Here is a 24,344-nt window from a genome sequence, read left to right as displayed (position 1 = left end):
GATATGCTCTGCTGTCATGTTAAAGCATAGTAATGACTCTATGACATGTTTAAACTGTAATATACTGTAATATATGACCCTATTTCATTCACTGCACTAGAGGTGGTATCCTTTTACCAGGAAAATGTATGATATCTGTATCACTGCTAAGTTTGCCCAGATTTGTAATTTAGTGGTGTTTGTCAAATGGATAAAAATGTGTTCTCCATTAATTATCTCATTATCTGATTTGAGTTTAAGCTACATAGGCCATATATATATATATATATATATATATATATATATATATATATATATATATAAGTATGTATGTACATATGCAGAAAGTGTAAACACACAAACATTTGTGATCAATCAGAGAAATGGTCTGAAAAAATAAATAAGTCGCAATTAATGTTGATTTTAGTAATATAAAGCGTTATTCTCTTCTCTTTACTAGAAGTCGGTGGAAACTATTATCAAACGGTTTTATGTTAATCTATTATAATATGGTCACTATGGTAACAAAGGGTTCTTCCCCCCCCCCCTACGTCACTACCGGCAGGATTCGGGACGCAAGGAAGAACAGAGTGTGCGCCGCTCGATGAATGAAACGGAACGGCAAACTTCACTGATTCATTCAACTTTCAGAGGGAATCTGACAGCGTTGGTCCATCGTTACATGACAGCTTGCTCTACCAGGTGAGGACACCCAAACCGTGCAACTAGCCTCGTCAGCTAATGCTAGCTAGTCTCGGTGCCTCACACGTTGCTAGTCTAGTGTTAGCCATCTCATGCTAAAAATATCAACATCACAGACCGTCAAAGGGACTGCTCCGATTAGGTGGCATTTTTGCCGATGTGTCTTGAATAAGCCGGCCAGAGCAACACACGCTTCACTATAGTCATGTAATGTGTTGCTCTCTGTGTTTAATCATTAGCTACTTGCTATGTTTTGCTCAAGCTACAGCCAAGTTGACACCTCTCCTGTTACTTTACATATTCCCCTTCTCTCTCTCTCTCTCTCTCTCTCTCTCTCTCTCTCTCTCTCTCTCTCTCTCTCTCTCTCTCTCTCTCTCTCTCTCTTTTCAAGGTGGACGTGTGCATGTTTGTTGCTGTAGCTGGAAATATTTTTGCTTCGAAGTGTGTGCACTCGTCTGTGCACGTGCATACCTAACTCCAGCTGCAGCCGAGTGTGTGTGAGTGTGTGTGAGTGTGTGTGTGTGAGTGTGAGTGAGTGTGTGTGTGTTAGTGTGTGTGTGTGTGTGTGTGTTAGTGTGTGTGTGTGTGAAGAGCCTCTGTGCCATGTCGGTATCAGTGATCATAAAGTGGGGCGGTCAGGAGTACTCCATCAGTACTCTGTCTGAGGAGGACACGGTGATGGACCTGAAACAGTCCATTAAGACCTTGACTGGGGTGCTGCCAGAGAGACAGAAACTACTGGGACTCAAGATCAAAGGTGAGAGGGCATCCGGTCACAAGTGCATTAAACCTGGTGGAGGTAGTGTAGATAATAACATATGATATCCAAACCAGGTTTACAAGATAGCAGGACTTTATCTCCCTTTGTGCATTTGCATTGTTGTTAACTATATCTAAGTAACTTCTCTCTTGAGTGAGGCAAGCTTCTGTGGCTAAATGAATCTCACGCTCTTCTCCTTCTGTTCTTTCTCCAGGTAAACCTGCAGAGGATGAGGTGAAGCTGGGCTCTCTGAAGCTGAAGCCTAACACAAAGATCATGATGATGGGTACCAGAGAGGAGAGCCTGGTAGGTGGTGGGGGACTTCAAAGATATCTGCTTGGGACTAAGGACTAGTTGCCCAGTCAACTGGCAATGTGCCCGAGTGACCGGCTAATTTGTAGTTCAATGAAAGATGATAGCTATTGAAATGAGCATGCTTTCTTACTTGTTATTTAAGACTTTGGGTCACTGACTAGCTTTAATCATCTGTTCAATACGTGGTTCGTTAGGTGATGATCCTGCTACTTGTTGATGATGGTGTTATCTAAAGTCTTAGTATTTGCTGATGTACTGTGTTGGGTTAAAGGTTCCCCTTTGCTGATTGGCAACTGTTTTGTTTGGTGCAGGAAGAGGTTTTAGCCCCTCCCCCAGAGAACGATGATGTGGTCAATGATTTTGACATTGAGGAGGAGGTCATTAATGTGGAGAACAGGTTAGTCATTGTAATGGGGTGTGTGTGTGTGGCTGCACAGGAGCGAGATGAAATTTGTGAGAGGAAATGTATCCGTGTGTGTCTGACAGACAGATGTTGTTTCTATGTTGTTCTTCTAGAGAGGAGAATCTGGCCAAGATCGCCCGCAGAGTGAAAGACTACAAGGTGGAGGAGATGAACCCTCCCAGAGAAGGCAAAATGCTTCTGGTACTGGATGTGGACTACACGCTGTTCGGTGAGTTACGGTGACGCCCGACATTTGTCTCGACAAGAATGTGACTGGGAAACCTTGGCTTCAATCATAACACGCTAATAGCAAGAGTTCGTTTACTCTAACTGCACATTACACAACATTTACTTTGATGCTGCGTCGCCACGGTTTCCTCTCCTCCTGTGTGCGCACGCATATGTTGTATTTGAGGTTCACAGGGTTGAGTCTTACAGAATACAGACTGATGCACAGTCTGTATTCTCCTGTCAGTCGAACGGGACGCTTTGAAAAATGTGAATCCATCTCTCGTTTGCCAGTCTTATCAGTTGCATTGATGTCTGCGACCTGTGTGTGTTTAGATCACAAGTCGTGTGCGGAAACGGGTCAGGAGCTGATGAGACCTTACCTTCACGAGTTTCTGACATCAGCCTACGAGGACTACGACATTGTCATCTGGTGTATGTATCTCCTTGTCTGTTCCTGTGACGGTCTGAATTGGACTGAATTACATGCATCACTCTAGATGAGTGGGAGGGTGTAATTGTTGAAATATTTATGGCTGAATCTCTTTGAAAATGCAACATTGACCGTACAACTCAACTTGCCTTAACTATAGGCCGCTCGGTCGGTTTTTATGTTGTTGTTTTTATCTATTAAGTTTCTATCTTATGGCCATTTTAGTTTTTTATTTCCTCTCTGTGCTGCTACCCAGCAATCAGTGCTTGTGGAATACACATCTTACACATGTGCTTTCTCTCCTTAGCTGCTACAAGTATGAAGTGGATTGATGCCAAAATGAAAGTAAGTATTCCACTCGTTGTGTTCTTTGTGTCGTTGCACAAGCTACACTACTGCTGACATGACTGTACTTTACCCTTTTTTGCCAAAAGATGGCAGTGTTAATCAATTTAAAACACAGATCGGAGCAGAAAACAACACTGCTGCCTGTGTGTGTGTTTGTGTGTAGGAGCTGGGGGTGACAGACAACCCGAACTACAAGATTACCTTTATGTTGGACAGTGCAGCAATGATTACGGTACATACCCCGAAGAGAGGGGTTGTGGAGGTTAGTACACACACACACACAGCGGATCATAAATGAAGATATTGGCGTGTTTTACTGCTGTTGTTATTACTTTCACAGCAGAAGAAAGCATCTATGTTTCCCGCAGTTTCCTTCCCTTTTGTTTAACTTTTGATTGTAGATTGTGCCTTTTTTATTTGCACTGTATCCTCATATCCAGGTGAAGCCCCTGGGAGTGATATGGGGGAAGTACGAAGAGTTTTACAACAGGAGGAACACCATAATGTTTGACGACATCGGACGAAACTTCCTCATGAACCCACAGAACGGACTGAAGGTAGGCGGCCCGCATTATCGTCATTGCTTTCGATCCTCACCTCTTCCTCATCATTGTCAGCGTTAAGCACAGGTTTTGCTGAATCCTATTGTGTGTGTGTGTGTGTGTGTGTGTGTGTGTGTGTGTGTGTGTGTGTGTGTGTGTGTGTGTGTGTGTGTTAGATCCGACCCTTCATGAAGGCCCATCTTAACAGAGAGAAGGACAGGGAACTCTATAAACTGGCTCAGTACCTCAAAGAAATCGCCAAGCTTGAGGACTTCAGCGGACTCAACCACAAGCACTGGGAGAGGTACGTACGCTAAGCAGTAATGTTGTGTCGTTTAGTACACAACGCATGCTTGTAGCACCTAAAAATATGAAGTATGTTCATCAGTATTATGTGTACTGAATGTGTGTGTGTGTGTGTGTAGGTACCTATCTAAGAGGCAGCATCACTGAGGAGGGACTGCATCCTCGGCAAAGGCTGGACACTACTATCCCATCATCCAGTTCACACACACACACACACACACACACACACACACACACACACACACACACAAACTTGGCTAGTACAAGCCCTTTATTACAAACCTTAATACAAATCCTACAATGAACCTGCAGACGCCAACTCTCAAAAGCTCAGGACTGAGATGGGCTTCCCAATTTATATCTTTGCATGTTGTCTCTCACACATTTTTTTTTTTTTTTTTTGCATTCATTACAATAGTAACAGCAGTCACCGCCCGTCTGTGTGGTAATCATTAGGGATGCATCGATATCGGATATCGGGCTGATACTGACTCAAATAGTTGGATCGGGCCAATCTATTAGGTTCAGCTCTGTGTTTATTTGCTCTATATATTACATACTGGTTATTCCTGTTTAAGTTTTGACCAATTTGTTGCTGCATTTAAACGGTTTACACTTGAATTGAAATTCCTGTTTCTTTTGAGTATATATTTTTTTTTTTTACCAAGTTGTAGGTGTACGATTTATTATTTTATTAATAAATAACAATTCAGTAAATGTACATCTATGTATTCATTTGTTACTTTGTTTTACAAAGTTAGGAAAGCAATGTTTCACTCGAGCCTAATGTTGCCTTACACATGAAAGGATGAGCCCGGTTTCTTCCATACAGCGGGGCTCAGAGTTTATTCTTTAAACACGGGTATCAGATCAGTACTCAGTATCAGCCCATATCCAAAGCCCAGGTGTCGGTATTGGGACGGGAAAAGTCGGATCGTTGCATCCCTAGTAATCACAAACTACCCCTAGGTTTGAGGGGGGGGGGGGGTTGTAGCACTTTCACCTCGTAGGAAGTGGGGAGTTGCTTGTCTTTCACTGAAAAGTAGGCATACTTTGCTCTGACTATGGAGCCTCTCTATGGAGCCCCTCTACCATGCAAGTAAAAAATGGATACAAATATGTCATCATGGTTAAGGTCAATAAGTTCCCCCCCCTGTACGAAGTTGAGATGTTGCCTATTATTATTATTATTATTATATATACAGAAGAGATTGAGATTAACCATCAAAAAGCCAATATTCTTCATTTGAAACGATTGAAAATGATTGAATGTGAAATCCAACAGGGAAGAATAAATTGAACTAATGTACCATATAAGAGGTTTACTGGAGTACTTCTTGCAAGTACATTTTGTGCAACGAGTATTGAAGATTTAAAGTGGAAAATTGGAAAGGCAGATAATATGGAGAGCGCTTGTCTGAAAAAGCCCAAGATAAACCTATAAAGTCCATGAGCATCAAGCCGATGCCTGCAACCTTCACAGTTGGACGTGTAAAAATATGCAATAATCCTCAAAACTACCGGGACGTTAACAGCCGAGTTGAGATTGAGACTGGTTGTAGCAAAACGTGCATTCTCTGCTTCGTTTTCGGTCGCCGCTTCATTAATGAATGCGTCTACCTCTTATTGTCAACGTTGATTTTAAGATATGGATGAAGAAGGGGGAAGTGTTGGAGGGGGTGGGGGAGCCGTATCCCACCTTATGAGCACCCGAAGCTCTTGGAAGCATCAGGGATGTGATTTGTTTTGCTTTTTAGGTTTTGTCAGAATTTACAGCTCTCTTTGACATTCAACTCCTTTTCATTTCTTGAGATCTGCCTTTTTGTGTTTTCCTCATCACATCCCTGACGTCCTGGCTGTAAATATGACAATAAACCTTTTTTTGTACCTAACTTACCCGTGTTCGTCAGCGTCCTTGAAGTCATTTTGAAATGAGTAGTGACATCTGTTTCAAGAATTACCACTGTGTATAAAATACATTTGAGGTGTTGTACAAAAAATGCCAAAAGTGCAGTATATTAATATGTTCATCAATTTATTATGACATTTTAATAACCCTTTTAGCAACTATGCTGCAAGCATAGTTGTAAATAACGTCACAGAGGGCACAAAGGAAGGACTAATTGATTTCAATCATATCATAAATTATAAAAGTTCCATAGAGATCAATAAATACTGTACAGGTATGCATTCAGTCCGAAAGTACCAGTTTTTGTGCATTGCAATAAAAAATGAGAGTAGAAAAATGATTTCTTGCAAACTTGTGCTCTTCCATCCTTTATAGCTTCGGTCCAGTGACGCAGCCCGTGTCTTTGTTTACTCTGGAGACAGGAGAGGTTGGAATGAAACAGTATGGATCAGATCTCTGTCGGTGGCATGACTTGATATTATTTGGATAAAACATAATGCTCTCATTGAATTAGGTATTTGGTGACAAACCCCAGTCAAAACAGTCCTAAATGGTCCAAGTTATATACTTACGTGCAGAAGCTCCAGTGGCTAAATGGCCCGTTGGTGTATTTGTCCTGAGCTCGCACACAGAAAACATACTTTGGGGTTTTAACGTTGACCTCATACTTAGTTTCATGAGTGGTGTTAAGCTGCACAAGAGAAGAGACCACACATTAAAGACAAAGTGGATCAAATGGAAGTCAGCAAATGTGTTTTCACAGTAAGTGTAACTTGAATCGGATCTACTGTACGTCATGCACATATTGATTACCATTATGTGGCGTTCATCGCCACAGGACGATCCTTTGTGGACCACCTTGACCTGGAACTCCAGGCCAAAGTAGGTGGAGGGCTTCTCCCAGGAGTCAGGGTAGCTCCAGCTGAACACCTTTCCACTACTGATGCGCAGGTCAGGGAGTGCTCCCGGCCTCACTGGACATGATGAAGGGGGGAGGAATGAGGTGGAGGAAGGGTCAAAGCGGGAGCGTCAAAGTACAATGAGAAGGATGCAGCAGGATCACAACAGAAGGCAAAGACAGAAGGGAATAAGGATGGATGGATGAAAATGAGGCCACACAATAGAATACAATCACTTACCAATCTCCCTCAGGTAGAAAGCCTTTGTGTAGGCCTCGAGGAGAAAAGCGCTGCGTATGTAGATGGTGAGGGAGATGCGGTGCTGATCCTCTTTGTATGGGCAGCTGGCGTCCTGGCAGTGAATCCCTGATCCATCAGCAACCAGCTCGCAGGAAATATTTTCCATATTACTAGATTGAAGACAAAGTGGTTGGTACAATACTCTAATCTCGAAACAGGATGCAGGATACAGGGTCCACTCCTGATTTTAATAAGTATTTGTATTTTGTCCTCACCGTTTTGCCGTCACCAGCAGCACAGAGGCGTCGGGTCTGAACCTCGTTCTCCTCCAGTTGCAGTGGAAGGAGCCTTTATAGTTCGGTGCTGAACAGTGAATGTGACCTGAAGGAACAGAAACACTGTCAGCACTCTGAGTCTTTCTCTTTGTGTCGAATGCTCTTATCTCTACATGTTTGTGTTTCAGGGCACTTTATTTTGAAGGTCCCTAGCATTTAAACATCAATAAATCATTGCATATGGCACAAAACTGGTAGTACAAACAGTTCTGAAGCTTCTTAGAGCTTTTCACAACTTTTGGTTTATATATATTTCTATATAATTATATAAAAGTATAACCATGAATTGGACAAAGACACTTTCTATTCATTTTGTATGTTTTCTCCCCTCTGATAACTTATTCCGATCGTTGTGTTGACTCGTTCCTTTCTCTCTCTCTCTCTCTGTCCACTTGTGCCTTACCTTCCCATCATCACACGACCTCTGCTCCTCCTTTTATCCCGTTTCTTTTTACCGTTCATCTTATCTTTTAAATGTTGTCTGCTTTTGGGCAACAGCCTCTGTCTATTTTTTCCCCGTGTCTCCCACATTCTTTCTTAACTCAGCTCTAAAGTGACATCCGTCTGATGTCTCCTCCAGGGAAATAACCCAGCTAGGTCCAATTACAAAACAAATCTTTATCTCTCTCTGTTTGTCTTTCCTCTCATTGTGTGCCTTCTTTGTTCTCCTCCTTCCTCTCTCCCTCCATCTTTCCTATCTCACCCATTTCAGGGGATCTTTCTTCCAGAATGACAGTCCTGTTGTCTGGGTCTGCTTGGATCAGGATCAAAGTGTGGTTGAGGTAATCTCCGCCTGGACCGAGGTGACAAGTGTAGTTTCCTCCGTTCATTCCCTCCACTAGGACCTTGACCTGGTTCCCCTGCAGAGCTGGCTCAGTCGCCTCGCCTGAGACAAGGAGACATAGGTCAACTTAACAATGATGCCTCAAAATATCATAAAGACACAGAAAAATCGGACTGAAGTATTTTTGTTTTTCAGATGATCTCATATTTCGAAGATTGATTAGTACTGTATCAAATCTGCACAGGTACTATTAGAAGTAGCAGTGATAGTAGAAGCAGTATTACTTGTAGTAGTAATAGTTGTATTACCATCTTTCTTCCAGACCACAGGCTGGTTTTCATAAGCGTCTCCACAGCTCAGAGGAACATACACCATGGTGCCCTCGTCGTAAGGCACCCTCAGGACCAGAACTAGTTAAATCATAGACAAGAAAACACACGTTCACACAGACTGACTTGAATCAGCATTTACTGCGAAGACACAAACGGAGAGGAAGATTCAGTAGAGAAAGGAGGAGCTACCAACCATTATCCATCAGGGTCTCTATGTCTTCTTGGTCGCTGTTGGAGCTGGCGTAGCACAGTCCAGCATACAGGACCATTAGGAACAATGCACGCATCTGGAAAAAAGGACAATAAGGGCAGGTAGTTTAACAGAGGGAAGTTTATACGCTTAAACCTCGACCTGCTCTGCTTATTCTAATATCCTATAAGGCTGAGACTCTTCAGGATGCATTAATACGATTGTTCCAAAATAAAACAAAAATCCCCCAGATCTGGAGACAAAAGGTTTTTCACCAACAGGTTCAAACTTGTTGTTTGTCACCCAAACAATACAAGGGTATATTTAACAAGTAGCTATCCTAAAATAAAAATATTGGAAGGTACAACACTTTTCTCTGAAATGTAGTGGAGGAAAAGTAAAAGGGCAGTAATTTATAACAAAAGATTTTGCAAATTCTTCTTCGGAACCACTGAACCTCTGAGTACCTCTGAGGTGCATTTAAGTGATTTTAGTACTTGAGTAAAAGTAGTTCTGACAATGCCATAAGGAAATCATCTAATTCAAGATCTGAAGAGTTTGCCAATTTCTTTCAATAACATTTTAACTTTAAAAGAGATATTTATTCAATATATTTGAATAAAGACCTACTTAATAAAATGCTGAAGAAAAGGTTTATAGATAACTTAAAATGAGTACAGTAGATCTTACCTTCACGACTGGACTTGATCCAAAAATGTTCACAACTGCAAGGTGACCTGATGAGGATGCCAGAGAGGTGAGATTCTCAGTATGTGTTCAGTTATCTGCATGAACTCAGCATGCTGCTGCTTGTATTTATGCAACAGAAGCAGAAGGTAAAAAAATCCCTGACACGAAGCGGAACTGCCCCGTGTGTGTGTGTGTGTGTGTGTGTGCATGTTTGTATGTGTGTGTGTGTTGACTTGAGATCATAATGTTGTCCATCACTTGGAAACACCAGGACAAGTTGTATTAATTAAGAAGCAAAGGAACAGATCCCCATTATTGTATTTAAGTTTCCCCTTTTTTTCAAGATGACAAAAGCCCAACTCATGATACATCATAGTCCATTGTGAAGTTGCGTGTATCATAGTGCAGCCACACAGACCACTGTGGAGGAAGTTCGGGGAGGACAATAGAGACAGAAACCTCTGTGAAAGGGAACTGGAAAAGATCAAGTTTGTTTGCCCATGACAGTGTGCGGTGGTGTATCACTAAAAGTCAACAGGTTCCCTGGAAAATGGTCATAAAAGTACTCGGGAACGAGAACAAGAAAGCAGAGCGTGATGAAACTTCCGTTGAAGTGGAAAAGAGAATAGAACCACTGTGAATATGAAATAAAATAGTTTTACATGTGTGAAGCGGTCCCACGAGGGAAAGCTGGATTTGGTTTGTGACGCAAGCGTTCTTTGACCCATGTAGAAAAAGAAATATCTCATCTGGGAAGTTACCTGTATAGAGTGCTATGATTTATGAAAGGAGTTTCCGTCATTCATTGTGCTCCCATGTTAACCACTAACATTTCACTATGCCAGAGCAGGTATATCTGTGATGGTAGCCAGCAGACCATTTACTATAACTCTTTCCTAATTATAGTTATGGAGGTTTCTTTTGATTCAACATCGCTCTGCTCAAAAGGTAATAGATGACTATCGCTCATGGCTGGGGTGTGTTGTGGTTTCTGAACAAAAGTTTGTGGCTCAGAAAGAGCATCTAACCTACACGCATGTCCCAAATTACAAGATTCATGAAAATTAAATCTTTTATAAAATGTATGATTATAATAACATTCGCGAGCAAAGAAAATGACATTTTGAGACTGATACTCGATCAGGTATGATGTATAAAGGTATTTCCCCCCCAAAAAGCCACAATTATGAGGACTTGACATGTAATGCCACACTGACCTTATGTTGCATTCACTTACCTTCTGCCAGTCACTCATGTACAGCGTGACTTTTCACATTTAATAGCATGAAAGTGGGCCATTAACTCTCCTTCTTCCTCCACAAATAACACTCAAAGGCTTATAGTCACACACGTTAACACCATTCAGTGGTTCACGCTACTGATGACACAGAGCTTGTTAGCACACAGGTTAGTTCCTTCCACATTCCGTCACTGGCTGATGGACGTTTGCATATTTCTTCTCAGGCTGGGAATGCCAGTTGGCAGCACTTCATTCAAACACAAAGTGGCTTCTTCTCTCTAGACGGCCTCTTTGCGTCATGGAGAGGGGGGGGGGGGGGGGGGTTCAAGGAATTTTCCATGTTCTGTCTGGCTGGAATGAGGCGAGGAAGGAAATTTATGTCAAAGGTAGGGGGAAGCAGTTTTGCTGAAAAGTGTTAACTTGCAGAAATAAGAGCCGCAGCTGTATGACGGCATGTTTGGTGGCCAATGTGTCGATTCAGCATGTGTTGAAGCAATAGGTTCACATTAGCTATAGGTTTAACATTGAGACTGGAAGCAGGGGCACACAGCTAGCCGGGCTCTGCGCAAAGGTAAGAGATCCATCTCTGGCTCCTTTACAGCCGACTCTTATTCTTGGCCAGGCCAGCCAGGCCTCAGGTTTCCCCTGGTTGCCTTTTGAAAACAACACTCTCCCCATTAACCACCGGCTCTATTTTAACAGTTTTAACATTTTGGTTTGTTTACAAATTTGACCCACGATATAAGGTGTTAATTAGTGAGCGATAGAGGTGCTGGTGGGACTTATCCTTACCGTTAGACAGAGCCTGATTCCAAGGTTTATGCTAAGCTAAGCTAAGGCCACTGATTCGTATTTATTACACAGACATGAGAGTGGTGGCGATCTCTTCACCTTACTCTTAGCAAGAAAGCAAATAGTATCGTGCATTTCCCACAATGCCAACTGCAAGAGAATGTAAATCGCTCTGTAATTGCTAAGATAGCGCTTTAATGTTTGTTCCACCTCTATATCAAAATATCAACACATTCAAAGCAAATAATTAGACAAGAGACTGAGGAATAGAAACCGTGATCAATTTGAATTAAAAACATTTTATTTTTAATCAAAATATGCAACCGTGTTTCTGACATTTTATCCTTTTTGCCACACGAATAATTGTGGTTTTGTCTTGATCATATACGAACATCCACGCACACATACGCTTATGCACACACACTCACACACACACACACACACACACACACACACACACACACACACACACACACAGGCTGACTGACTACTTAATGTTTATTACATGATTGTTCTGTGAAGCAGAGTGAAATAAAGCGTCTAATCCAGCGGCAGCTCGGTAACACATGGTCATGCACCCCCGACACATCTGATTACTAACTAGCAACCTTTCCTTACAGCGCGGTATACTGGCTCAATCCCCAGATGACCTGTTTGAATAACCGTCACGATTGTTTTAGCGTCTTCTTCCTTCCGAACTTGTTGAATTGTATCGTAGTGAAAATGTATTTATATGTAAGTATAACCCTGTGGCCTCATAAACAGAATTCTGCTGACCCGAGTTCTGCCAGAGAGCAGAACTTGGGCGGAAACTGAAACACAGAAACATTTGAACATCAGTGTTGCTCAGAAAACCCTTTTTATGCCGTCTGACATAGTTCTCTTTTTGTTGTTTGGTTTCCATGGGAACAGTTAAAAAGACTTCAAAAAGGTCAAAATATCAACGTGTAAAACCAAAAGGAAGAGTCTTTTTCTCAATTCAAGAGTCCGTTTTGCTCCGGCAGGCAACCTCTGCCCGAAACAAAGCCCTTCTCAGCACAAACTAAAAGAGAAGAGAAGAGAAGAGGAGATGAGGAGAGGAGAGACGAGGAGAGAAGAGACGAGGAGAGGAGAGACGAGGAGAGGAGAGACGAGGAGAGGAGAGACGAGGAGAGAAGAGACGAGGAGAGGAGAGACGAGGAGAGAAGAGACGAGACGAGACGAGAAGAAAAGAAAAGAAGAGACGAGGAGAGAAGGAAAGAAGAGACGAAAAGAGGAGAGTTGAGGAGAGAAGAGACGAGACAAGAAGAAAAGAAGAGACGAGGAGAGGAGAGACGAGGTGAGAAGATAAGAGGAGAGGAGAAAAGAGAAGAGAAGAAAAGAGAAGAAGAGATGAGAAGAGGAGAGATGAGGAGAGAAGAGACGAGAAAAAAAGAAAAGAAGAGACGAGGAGAGACGAGAAGAAAACAGAAGAGAAGAGAAAAGTCAGAATCAACTCTCATTCTTTATTTTCTCCCTTGTTATCCTCCTCCTCCTCTGACGGGCCATCTCCGGGCTTCCAGGTTGGACCCGAGTTAATTCTCGACGGGCGTCGGCTCTTGCGACAGCGCTGCCACTCCTTCCCCTGCCGCTGGCCCGGAGGCCTCTGGTGTGTGTCCTGTTGTCGACGCCGGCTCGGACGGTGGCGGCTGGCTGAGGATGACCTGCACTACGTAGTCCCTGGAGATGTTGAGTTGGTCCAAGCGCAGCCTGTCAGTCAGTGGCCGACCTGAGAAAAACCAGCGTTGGGTCGCGGCGGGCACGCCCTCATGACTGTGCAGACGGCGCTTCATCATGCCCACCGTGTCCGTGGAGCGGACCGCCAGCCGGAGGTCGCGGCCCGTGGAGAGCCGGAGCCGGAGCTGGCACTCCCCTCCCGAGCCGGCGTCGCTGGCGCTGCCCGTGGACGGCTCCGCGGCGCCGGACTCCGGATCCGAACCGTCGGGCTCATCGGAGCGCTCTTCGATCATGTTGACGGGAGGAGAGAGGCAGTAGACCGGCAGCTGGTATCGATTCCCCAGTTCATCGTAACATTCAGTCAGAGCTCCTGGAACAACGGAACAATGTGTCAACACTTTACATAAATGTTTTTTTTTCTTTTCATACAGAGTTTATTTTTACAGTTGCGAGCGTCATTCCTATCAGTTACGATAACATCATCTTCAGCTTCATTGAAAGTGTGTTGGGACACACAACATTTTCCTATGAGAGGTTAAGACACGTCCATTCTAACCCGCGAATATAACCTTTCAAAGGAAGAAGCGAGGTGAAACACAGACAGGTTACTTCTCGTTTTGCTGAAATGATCTGCTGTACTTACCGCAGCTATTTTGAATGCACGGTGTGTGTGATCATAGGAATATACGACTTAGACATTAGAAACCATCATCGGCAGAAGGTTACTGCTTACTGTCACCCACATACCAATATAAACAGACCAGTTATATTTAGTACACCGGGTTAATGTTTAACTGGGAAGTTCCACTACGAAGCAATTAACAACTGAAGTGAACATTTCAGGTAAACCCTCAACTCTCCCGTAGTTATAATGAACGGTCTGGACAAAGAGAGCTTCCGGGTGCCTCGCTATGCACGAGCTCGACAACCTTTGTTTACTTTTGTATATTTTCCCTGTTGCGCTCTTAAGCTGAAAGTCAAACACTCACACAACTTTGTTTTCCATTCAACAAAGCCGGAGCCTGAACTATTCACATTTCGCTTCAATAAGACGGAATGGAGAAATGAGACTCGGACTCAACAGAAAGACAAAGACTGAGGGAAGATGAGTGAAAGCAGGACAAAAGGGATTTGGTGAGTACTTTAAAATACGTTATGTCACTTTTGACCTACTGTGACTCAGAGTATAGAGTTGGATGAGAAGGGGGGGGGAGAATATGTCGTGAAGAGGTCACAGAATTCCACAAACAGAAACTTAATACAGTGGTGATTGGAGGGGGGTCCCCCCCAGGGGTCCTACAGGGGATTTCAGGACAGGTCACCCTGCACAGTGTGTCACTACTTGGCACTTGTGGTAACGTGTGTTTTGATCGCAAGGTTTGCTTTTTTTTTACCCTTAAGAGTAATGTATAATTGTGAGTAAACTCCCAATTCATCAGCCAATTCATCCCTGATGCTTTCTCTTTTTAATGGTTTTTAAAAAGATTGTAATATTGTTGCTCTTCAGACAGTTTAAAAATCAGAACCAAATAATTAAAATTCCAGGGTGACACAAAAAGCAAGAAGTGTCTTCTGTAAGTAATTAAACTTCTTGTACCTCTCTTGTATTGTTTAATGACTTAAACTGAGGCGCGAGAGAGAGAGAGAGAGAGAGCGAGAGAGACAGTGAGTTTTGTGGTAAGCGAGACTGAGATGAGTCAGCAGAAGCCCACAGGATGTTGCTTTCTGCTCGACACAGAGCGAATGTGAGAGGGAACGAGAGCTTCGCATTGTTTCCAAAACTGAAATGTGCGGTAATGTGGAGAGAAAGTGTGCAGCGCCTTACAACAACAGTACTCACCAAAAAAACCCTTGGTGTGAAAAGAAATACAGAAGTTATTTCAAACCAAAGGGGGGGAGGAGGGGGGGGGGGCTTTACATGTCTATTTGACTTCATTTGAACATCTCGGTTTTATAGTAAACTCTAAAGATCCAGTGGTGATTTAAATAATCTACAGACCGCCCAGGCCTAACAGTGTTTTCATCCAAGAGTTTGTTGGGTTATTTTACATTAAAGTACGAGTATAATTCTAACCTCACTCAGGCTATAGGATATCTGTGTGTCTGATCACAAAGCAGTTTCATTCAATGTGGTTGTTCAGACTCCCCCTGTCCTCTCCCTTTAATCCTCATTTTAATTCAGAGGAGCTGAATTTGACCACACCCGTCAAGCTGTCCTGGACTCTGTTGCCCCCTTAAGAGACAAAAGGTCAAATAGAAGACCCGGCCCTGGTTAACTGAATCACCACACAATCTGAGTTACCAGAAGGCAGTTAAAGAAGCAAGAACTTCCTCCTTCTCAAACTCTTCAGCAGACCACTGTAATCCCAGAATTTTACTTAAGATAATCAACCCAGCCGTCAGGGGGAGGCCCTGTCTTTTTACTGAAGCCTCATAAGAGATGTGTGAGCAGTTCTTTAAAATGTTTTTACAAATAGAGTCAAGGACATAAGGTAACACATTATTGAGCCCGTATGAGCCAGCCTTAGATCCTCGGTTTGGTTTTGCCTTCAGGACCCCTCGGCTTTGGAACGAGCTGCCCGAGGAGGCAAGGCTCACAGAATCGGTAATCTCGCAAACATGATAGTTCGCCGTTTGTCTGCGGTCTGTACGGTGTGTTCAAGTGAAAGACAAAGGCCATGTGAGGCTGTCGGCCTTTTGTTGCTGTGTCTGGGCCTTAAAATTCCTTTCATGTAGCAGTGAGGTACCAGCTGAGCTGACACGGCTAAATATGTGGAAGCTGTTATAGCTAATGTCAAAAAAAGGCTAATATCTCTATAACAAGATAGGTGTTACACATGGGTCACTGACATTCTACAAACAGGATTTGGATACGATTCTGACGGTCTATCTCACTTGCTTTTTCTTCTTCTGTGGTTTGCTCCACATTAGTGTTTAGCTGCAGAATCCTAATTGGTTCCAGGTGGTGCTAATGCCTCTTGGCTTTCATTTAGTGTTTGGATTGAAAAACAACCATGCAAAGGGGGGGGGGGGGGGGGGGGGGGGGCGGACGAGCAAGAAGACATCTGTTTACATTAAAAAGTCTTTGTTGCTGCAGGGCTCTTTCGCATGGTCACCCAAAAAGGAGCTTGGCTGGTTATGGCTGAAACATGAGGCTTATAATGACGTGAATCAGTGAAGATGACGTTATCGTTTGATGAAAATCCAACATGTTGACCAACAGGCTGATGCAAATGGCTCCCATCTTCTGCTTCACAGAGAAGCGTTTGATCAAGTTGGTCTCCAATCCAATTAGATGCACTGAAGAAGGAGCCCATCAACTGATGCATCTCTAAAGAGTGAACAGTGTCACATTATAAATAAATATCCAATTCCGTTTGCTGAATGGCAACAACAAAGTCTGCACTGTAATGTTTTAGTACAGTAATGGAAATTCAAGCGTTTTCAAAGAGTTCCTTCAGGATCATTGACTGATTCTAAAAAGCTTCATTTTTCTCTCGGGATGTGCGTCGGTCGATCGGTCCACCGCTTTGGTCCAGACTATTGGATACAACTATTGGACAGATGTGTTGGCTAGATTGCCATGAAACTTTATTTACAGACATTCACAGTCCAGAGGTGATGAATCCTCGGCCTGTCAAGGTAACTACTTTTGCACGATGATATTTTGTCCCAGAAATAACTGCGATAAACTAAATCATTTTAAGAATATTTTACGCCTCTGATTTAATGATAATATAATAGCATAACGATGCAATTACACACTTTCAAAGTGCAATAAACGTTGGAATCAAACGTTTATTCAAACATTGGAATTGGAATGTGAAAAAATATAAAAATATTCTAAATAAATAAAAGACTAGAGAATCAAACCACACAACCAAAACAATAAATGAAATGGGCTCTCTGGCTCTCGTAAAATAAATGTGCAATGTCGGCGTAATGCCCGAGTCTTATAACGGTCGGGAAAACCCTGCCTGTTGGCTAAAAACATTGGTGACATTCTTATGTAAACAAACACGTGTTTCAACACCACGGGCGATGTCGAGGTCAGCAAAAATAATCGCCGCCATGTCCGTATGTCGCATGATCGATAGCGTAAATTACCGTGACAGGCCTAATGAATCCTGATGACTTTGGTGATCCCCATGACTTTCCATCTTGTGCCGCCATGACACCACCATTTGTGGTTTTGAGTGACATGTCTCCATTAACTAAAATGTTGGACATGGTAAACATTACAGCTGCTAAACATCAGCGTGTTAGCCCGTGTCATCGGGAGAATGTTAGCATGCCAACATTAGCTTTTAGCTCAAAGCACCACTGTGCCCAAGTAACCAGTTGAGCAAAAATAAGAGCAATAGAAGAGGCTGTGAGTGAAACAAACATTGAAGTGAGCTGGCTGCTCGTTGTACTGGAGTGCTGGATTGGTGACATCAGGCCTGGGGAATCCACAGCTGCAGCACATCGGGAACTGATCTGACCAAACTACTGAAGGGAAAGGAGCACCGACTGTGTTCACATGCAGGGAAAGTCTGTCTGCTGGCAACTGCTACACCCAAATCTTTGTCAGGTAGAGGCGATGTGAGCGTTAGTGTGACTGTTGGCCAACTGAAAGAGTAAATCTCTGCACCTCTGGTTTTTCTGCAGAGGAGTTCGCCAGGCCAGTTACGAAACTGCCTCGGATAAAAAAAGCAATATATTTCAGTACTGTCAGCAAATCGGTATGTGGCAATTTTTTCAGTCTAATTTGAGGAAAACTGTCATAATTTGAAGAACAAACCACAATGTGCATCAAATCTGAGTAAAACATCTTTATATTTGGGCTCAGTGGGCTCTGCGTTTATCACACTCCCTAACAAACGACATCGTAACACTACTTTGAGGGCATATACCTTTGCAAATAAAATAATGTCATCAGGGAGTTCAGATCTTTGATCAGATCATAAACTATTATTTAAAAATATACACGGTGGTTTTGAGGATCGATACAGTATCACAACAAATAATATTGCGATACTCAATATTTTAAAGATGTTCTTACATCCCTATCTATTGATTGTCTGGAGGGACAGGTGAACCGGAGAACGCCACCATAGAGACAAAATGCGTCGCCATCCAGAACAACACAGCGATGTGTTAACAAGAAGAAGGTAACCGTTCCTGCCCTCAGTTGAGGTAATGACTCTGAAATGATACGAATTAGGAATCAAGAGAATGACGCACATCCACAAATAGAAAGCCTGATGAATACTGTGTGGAGCTGTTGGGCTTCTTGAGTCTGAGCCAACTGTATTGATTCGTTCTATGTGAATGCTCTCCAGTAAGTTTTAGAGGATTCACTATCTTTATACGCACCTGAGTGATTACTTCATTACATCCTACCAAGGACACGCCTCTCTTTTAATGTATTATTTATTGATTCCTCATACAGTGCAGTATATACCTCCTAATAGCTTCAGTCTCAACTCTACAATGCGGTCATTGAGATATACTTCAGCATCTGTAACCCCTTTTATCTGCGGGCTGAATGCTGTAAATGCTTGTTGTTGCTTGGAATCGGCTCCATATTGATTAAACACTGAATCATTGTGTGAAGAAGCCACTCACACAAACAGAAAAGAAGAGTCATGTGTGGGAAAGTTTACTCCCGGTTTATGAAACTTCAACATGAAGGTAGCTGCATGAGCTTAAGATGGACGTGTTATTGCCTCCACTGTTCAAGCTCGACAAACATGGAGGCTGTTCTAAAACTACCCACCGAAATCTGTGTTCAAATGAATTTGAGGCCAGAATTTGTACGTGCAGTTGCAACATCATGCCTCAAAGATATTCAATTTAAGGTATGAAAACGAACAGCATTCAAATCCTGACTTTTTGGAATCTGGAACCAGCAAACATTTGGCATTTTTATTTAAATAAATTACAAAAAATGAGGAAAGTAGGGGCCATTGCCTTCACTTGTCTAAAGTTTTAGCCCCTTGCTGGATCTCTCTTAAAATTAGGGCTGAAAAATTATAATCTTGATTATTTTTGATAAATATTGAGATCACGATTACTTATAATAATTGTTCATTCTTTTTTGGGAGAAAAGATTTTGATTGCACTTTCATATTTAAAACTGATCAACAGATCTTTGCATCCAAAGAAGTCTTAAAAATAACGTTCTTCTCCACCTGAATTCAGTGCATTTTTGTTTTGCCCGTCTGTTAAAACGTGTAACATACAGCATATTACTCTTCTGCTCTGGACTGCAACGGCAGCATTCCAGAAAGATTTTCCCAGGTTGCCACTGTAGGTTGTGCGTGCAGCAGCATGACGGCGCCCCAAAGTGAAGCCAAATCATCTGGATCGCCCCCCCCCCGGTAGGTGACTGTTGGTATGGGAAGTGCTTGATTTGCTGAGTTTTCTGAATGGAGCATGCGTTTCAAACATCTGCGGTTGGTTGTTGCAATCGCAATTTAATCACGGGAAGCCAAAACTGTGATCTGGCACCAAAAAAAAAAAAAAAAGAAGACCTGCAGCCTCCAGAAAAGCCTCAAACTGTTCTCTACAGCTGAGTTCCTGAGTTTAGAGAACTTAGTAAAAAGTGAGGTAATCATCATCTGTCCTACATTAGGTACCAGATACAATATACCAAAACAAACACTGTGAGGTATCTGTTACGTCTACCACGGTGGAAATGTGTGTTACCGTGCGGCAGTGTGATGCTGGCGCCGTCGAGGATGGCCTGAGCCAGCAGGTGGTCGTTGCTCTCAAAGGCGCTGGCCGCGGCCCGCAGCGCATCCCAGATCTCCTTCCGGCCCTCGAACGCTGGCGCCGTATCCCAGAACTCATCTCTCTTGCTGCGCAGCTGGCCTTCAGTCATCGGGTAGTCACTTTTCCATTTAGGCCGTTCTCTCTTCAGGGGCTGGTTACGCCCTAGAGTCACTGGAGGGGGGGGGGGGGGGGGGGGAGAAAAAGAGATACACAAGAGTGTGAGTAAATGGAAAGATGTGAGGAAAGGATGGATGGAGGAGGGGGAGAAGAAAAACAGAAACAAGTGGAGTAGGGAGGGGAAAGTAGATGGAGGGAAGTCAGAGAGAGAGAGGAGGTGGGGGAATACACAGAGGATGAAAATGAGAAGTAGGGATGAAGAGTAAAGGAGAAAGAAGGAATAAGAAGAGTTAGGAGTCATCTGAAACAAAGCATCAGTTGTTTTGTTTTTTAAAGGCTGCTCACAACTAAACTCAAGACGACAGATTAAACATGAGCCTACACACCATCATGTGATATATATATACATGGAGCACACACTTAAGACTGAGCAGAACCGGAGCTAGACGTGTTGTGTTACTCAACCCAGTTACAAGGTTAGGGTTATAGCGTCGAACAGTGCTCCATCTGCAGCAGAATGGCTGATGAATAACACCATCTGGATCAACACCGAAGGGGACAACAGGTACGGGGAAGTGTGTGTGTGTATGTGTGTGTGTGTGTGTGCAACACAGAGACAGAGGAGAGGATGACGGATCAAGGTGTTGAGTTACACCTGCTGCTGGTACACATGTTCTCTGATGATCACATGGCACAGTCCGATAACACCAACATTCAACTGGCTGTTTGTAGTAAATAGGAGCTCCAACTGACAGACCGTGTACGCCTACATTGACTTTTGTTGTGTATAATGATATAATTCACTAGTATAAGAGTTATGAGAGTATTCTCTTTTTAAGAATGACTCATAAAACCACCAGATCATTGTACTTGATCGAGGGACGAGGGTAAATGAGGTCCTCGGTTGCCAAAATAAGAAACTTAAGTTGTGCTTGGGGGGAAATTTAGATGTCCCAGCAGTACACTCGATCAGTTAATAGCATTTATAAACATCATTAGCGACACATGGCGATGTAAAACCTCAGCAGCAGCTCACACGGACTCAAACAATAACAGAATATGTACAGTAATATGTGCTTCATGAAACACCTGCCTGAAACCACACGTCATCGCCAACTTGACTGCTTTTTTTCTTTTTAAGTCTATTTTTTATTGCAGGTTGAATGCAGTGGTACAGAAAAAACATCTTATTTTTTCCATTTTTCCTATAATAACAACATTAAAGTGGCGTAAAAAAACGAACATACAATCCAAAATGTATCCACATCGATGGGCAAGGTTTTACGTTAAACAAAACAAAACTTGTTAGAAAACAAGAGCACAATCCAAGAGAGCAATAAAAGATACATTTACACAACACAAATAAGTAGACATACATACAGCTACCACTAGTACAGGGTTATTATTGTCGACCATATATCCCACACCTTCCTCCGGCCTTATACCTCTTATATATTCTAACACTCGCCACCTTCCTACATTCTTGAATTGAAGCTTTCCACGTTGACTACTCGTCCGTTTGTTCATACCTCTGCATTAACCGACTTTCCAGCTCATCCATCTGCTCATAATTTACAAATGTACTCATAAACACACGGGCCTGCTTGGCTTTCTTTCAGTAATTCCTCAAAACAATTAGTGATGACGCTTGAACTAGATGAACCTAGTTATGACACCTGCTTTGGTGAAAACAGATACATTTACATGTGTTCGGGGTGTAACTGCCTCGTCTCCGTCCTCATCGAGCCTGGTGTCAAGTAGCAGCTGTTTGCCTGCATCTTGTTTTAACACTGACGTCTCTCCTCCACAGATACAGGGATCTCTGGAACCTGTTTACGGGACATCTAGATGTCCAGGATGTCGGCGGGAGACGACCGAACACGAGACGGATGCAGAGGCAAAAAGGAAAACCATTAAGGAAACCAGGCTAAAGCTCAGCATCACAAAGTGACCCCGCTCTATCTCCAAATCTGTGATTAAAATAACTCAGTGGCCAGAAGCGGAACCCCTTTCGCAGACCAGACACGCAGGAAACTACAGCACAAAGTTGTCTACAGCACCGTCTCTTGATACAAATTAAAAGTGACAGTATCACCAGAAAAGAGCTAGTGGTAAAAAGCAGTGCACCCTATGCATATTTGTTTGTAATAAGGGTATAACATGCCCAATAACCTTAGGTATTGCATGCACTACTGTTTAAATGCAATGAACCTGATCCACTGCAGTCTTCTGTAGTCTGACACTACTCTGCTCTGCTCACAGTTGATCTCGGGCCTTGATCACAGTGAAAAACACACTTCATTCATCATGAAGGTGAAGCGCCCTTTAAGTTTTGACACCTCATCCTCCTCTCTCCCCAACACTTCACAGCACTGGGCATGCCCCAGCGCCTCGCTTACACACAAGACTCATAATAAAACATAATGTTTCATAGGCGCTGCGTGCATTCAGAAAACAGTCCGCACGTGATTGAAATCAGACTGTATCACTCCCCGTGCAAAGCCATAGCCGTCTGTGACCCATATTTGTTATGCAGAAAAGCTAGCAAGCTAACGAGGCTACATTTTAGCCGGCTAGCTCAGTCAAAAGACCAAAGAACAAAAGGGAGGAAAGCGTCGCACAGTAAATACCCCCCCCCCCCCCCGTTTATAAAAGTAGCGACGTCGTTTCTCGCTTCGAGGCCCCACCGTGTGGAGGGTGATACCCGGGGGGGGAGCTACCGTGTCTGTCTCCGGCTCTGTCTGGCTCGGGTGTAAGGGAAGGGAAGAAGACCTCCAGCCAGGACAACATGCAAAAAAAAAAGCCCACAGGAAGCCCCCCTAAAAAAACACAAAGACGCCGCGCTCGTACGCACGGAAATAGGTTGATAAGCGCTGCGCGTTACCTCCAGTGCCGTCCGAGTTCTCGTTCAAGCTGCCCGAGGAGTCGTGGTGGCTCCCGACACAGCCACCCATGGATGTTTCGGCAGAGCAGCCCGGGCTAGGTAGCTCACCCCCCCGGCCCACAGCTAGAGCTACATCCACTAGCCCCCCCCCCCCCTCCCTCTCTCTCTCTCTCGTTCCCCCCCTCCCCTTCTTTACTTCCTTCCCTCCCGTCCTTTCTCCTCGTTTCCTCGCGTCCTCCCCTTTTTTCCCTCCTCCTCCTCCTCCTCCTCCTCCTGCCTCCTCTCAGCATCGGCGGGGCACAGCAGGCCCCCTCATCTTCATCTGTGGGGAAGGCGTAGAGAGAAAGAGCCACAGAGAGAGAGGCTCGCATCGTCACAAGGTGACCGAGAGAGGAATCAGGGAGAGGGGGAGAGAGGAGAGAACAAAGGAGAAGTGAACTGTAACGTAGGAAGGATGCAGTCTCCTTTAGGGCAGCACGTTTCAGACTTTAGACTCAGTTGATGATTATGTTTTTTGACACGTCCTAGACTCGTATGTTGTGTGTGTGTGTGTGTGTGTGTGTGTGTGTGTGTGTGTGTGTGTGTGTGTGTGTGTGTGTGTGTGTGCAGAGAAGCTGTTTGCTGTCCTGAAGAAGACACAGCAAATCACTTAACCTTTTTCGTAAATGCCAAGGAGGACTCCTGCTGTTAGCCTACTGCTCATGTCATCTATTCTATTCTATCTTGGATAGTAGGGCCTTCAGGGATTAGACTACCAGTAGTGTTGAGGTTTTTAACACACACACACACACATTTAAATGTGTTGCGTAATGTAGGTAGATTGATTGCACAACACAGAGTGACAGAGTGTTATTGCGCTATCCTCTCATGCATGGAAGGGTAGATTTTTTTTTTTTTCCGATATGAATGTGATTTGACAACACAGAGAAATGTAGTTATTGTGCTCTTCCATTTCAGTCAGTCTTGCAGGCATTTTTATTATACTATCAGTCGTTTTTAGGTTTAAACACATTTGCAGATTTCCCAACAGAGTGAAATATTTTATTATATTCTCTTATGCATTTTATGGTTCAGTGGTTGGATTATGTAGGTGATAGAAATCTGATTTTACATGAAATATAGCTACCTATTCCAATCTATGCTATTTCAGTCCGTCTTGCAGAGAGGCTTTTTTATTATCGTACCAGTAATTAGGTTTTAATAACACACATAGCATAGGTTTTCAACACACCGTGAAATTAAGTTCTTCCTCTATTCTATTCTCTCCTTTTCGTTTCTATTCTGTTTCATTCTGTTTTACGTTGTAATCTTCTCTTCTCTGTCAGAGCAGTTCTGCTCACTTTATTTCTGCATCTGAATGCTGCAATGTTACACCAGATGGACACTCTCCCGCCTGCTCACTATCTTTAGGACTGTCCTAAAGAGAGTTGAGTGTAATTTGACACACTCACGTGTTCATGTA

At 43.2% G+C, this 24,344-nt stretch overlaps 3 protein-coding genes across 3 annotated transcripts; 1 reads left to right on the top strand and 2 right to left on the bottom strand.

Annotated features, from left to right (window-relative positions):
* The first annotated feature begins 559 nt into the window (after nucleotides 1–559).
* Nucleotides 560–5,837, top strand: ublcp1 (ubiquitin-like domain containing CTD phosphatase 1). The gene is made up of 11 exons (XM_079171726.1): nucleotides 560–681; nucleotides 1,073–1,438; nucleotides 1,656–1,747; nucleotides 2,068–2,153; nucleotides 2,273–2,388; nucleotides 2,724–2,822; nucleotides 3,128–3,165; nucleotides 3,332–3,430; nucleotides 3,609–3,725; nucleotides 3,887–4,014; nucleotides 4,136–5,837. The coding sequence occupies exons 2-11, from the start codon at nucleotides 1,285–1,287 to the stop codon at nucleotides 4,161–4,163; spliced, it is 957 nt and encodes a 318-aa protein (XP_079027852.1). The 5' UTR covers nucleotides 560–681; nucleotides 1,073–1,284; the 3' UTR covers nucleotides 4,164–5,837.
* Nucleotides 5,838–6,177: 340 nt separating this feature from the next.
* On the bottom strand, nucleotides 6,178–9,469 carry il12bb (interleukin 12B, b). Its single transcript, XM_079171059.1, has 9 exons — nucleotides 9,396–9,469; nucleotides 8,709–8,802; nucleotides 8,492–8,593; nucleotides 8,103–8,285; nucleotides 7,340–7,445; nucleotides 7,065–7,234; nucleotides 6,739–6,899; nucleotides 6,498–6,616; nucleotides 6,178–6,337 (listed from the first exon to the last, which is right to left on the bottom strand). The coding sequence occupies exons 2-9, from the start codon at nucleotides 8,800–8,802 to the stop codon at nucleotides 6,295–6,297; spliced, it is 978 nt and encodes a 325-aa protein (XP_079027185.1). The 5' UTR covers nucleotides 9,396–9,469; the 3' UTR covers nucleotides 6,178–6,294.
* Nucleotides 9,470–11,712: 2,243 nt separating this feature from the next.
* ubtd2 (ubiquitin domain containing 2) lies at nucleotides 11,713–23,016 on the bottom strand. The gene is made up of 3 exons (XM_079170980.1): nucleotides 22,883–23,016; nucleotides 19,816–20,052; nucleotides 11,713–13,492 (listed from the first exon to the last, which is right to left on the bottom strand). The coding sequence occupies exons 1-3, from the start codon at nucleotides 22,950–22,952 to the stop codon at nucleotides 12,981–12,983; spliced, it is 819 nt and encodes a 272-aa protein (XP_079027106.1). The 5' UTR covers nucleotides 22,953–23,016; the 3' UTR covers nucleotides 11,713–12,980.
* Nucleotides 23,017–24,344: the final 1,328 nt, after the last annotated feature.

This window comes from Pholis gunnellus (assembly GCF_910591455.1).
Source record: "Pholis gunnellus genome assembly, chromosome: 13".
In the NCBI taxonomy this organism is placed as follows: domain Eukaryota; kingdom Metazoa; phylum Chordata; class Actinopteri; order Perciformes; family Pholidae; genus Pholis; species Pholis gunnellus.
The sequence above is the reverse complement of the archived record's forward strand: the minus strand, read 5'-3'. Positions and strand labels throughout refer to the sequence as shown.

Excerpts from the sequence above, each read along its gene's own strand:
- il12bb (XM_079171059.1), bottom strand. The coding sequence starts at position 8,802 with ATGCGTGCATTGTTCCTAATGGTCCTGTATGCTGGACTGTGCTACGCC. Across the intron at positions 6,900-7,064 it reads TTTCTACCTGAGGGAGATTG|TGAGGCCGGGAGCACTCCCT; the intron begins GTAAGTGATTGT and ends CATCATGTCCAG. Across the intron at positions 6,617-6,738 it reads GCGATGAACGCCACATAATG|CTTAACACCACTCATGAAAC; the intron begins GTAATCAATATG and ends TCTCTTGTGCAG.
- ublcp1 (XM_079171726.1), top strand. The coding sequence starts at position 1,285 with ATGTCGGTATCAGTGATCATAAAGTGGGGCGGTCAGGAGTACTCCATC. Across the intron at positions 2,154-2,272 it reads GTCATTAATGTGGAGAACAG|AGAGGAGAATCTGGCCAAGA; the intron begins GTTAGTCATTGT and ends TTGTTCTTCTAG. Across the intron at positions 3,431-3,608 it reads CGAAGAGAGGGGTTGTGGAG|GTGAAGCCCCTGGGAGTGAT; the intron begins GTTAGTACACAC and ends CCTCATATCCAG.
- ubtd2 (XM_079170980.1), bottom strand. The coding sequence starts at position 22,952 with ATGGGTGGCTGTGTCGGGAGCCACCACGACTCCTCGGGCAGCTTGAAC. Across the intron at positions 20,053-22,882 it reads GAACTCGGACGGCACTGGAG|TGACTCTAGGGCGTAACCAG; the intron begins GTAACGCGCAGC and ends CCCCCCCTCCAG. Across the intron at positions 13,493-19,815 it reads CAGCATCACACTGCCGCACG|GAGCTCTGACTGAATGTTAC; the intron begins GTAACACACATT and ends CCGTTGTTCCAG.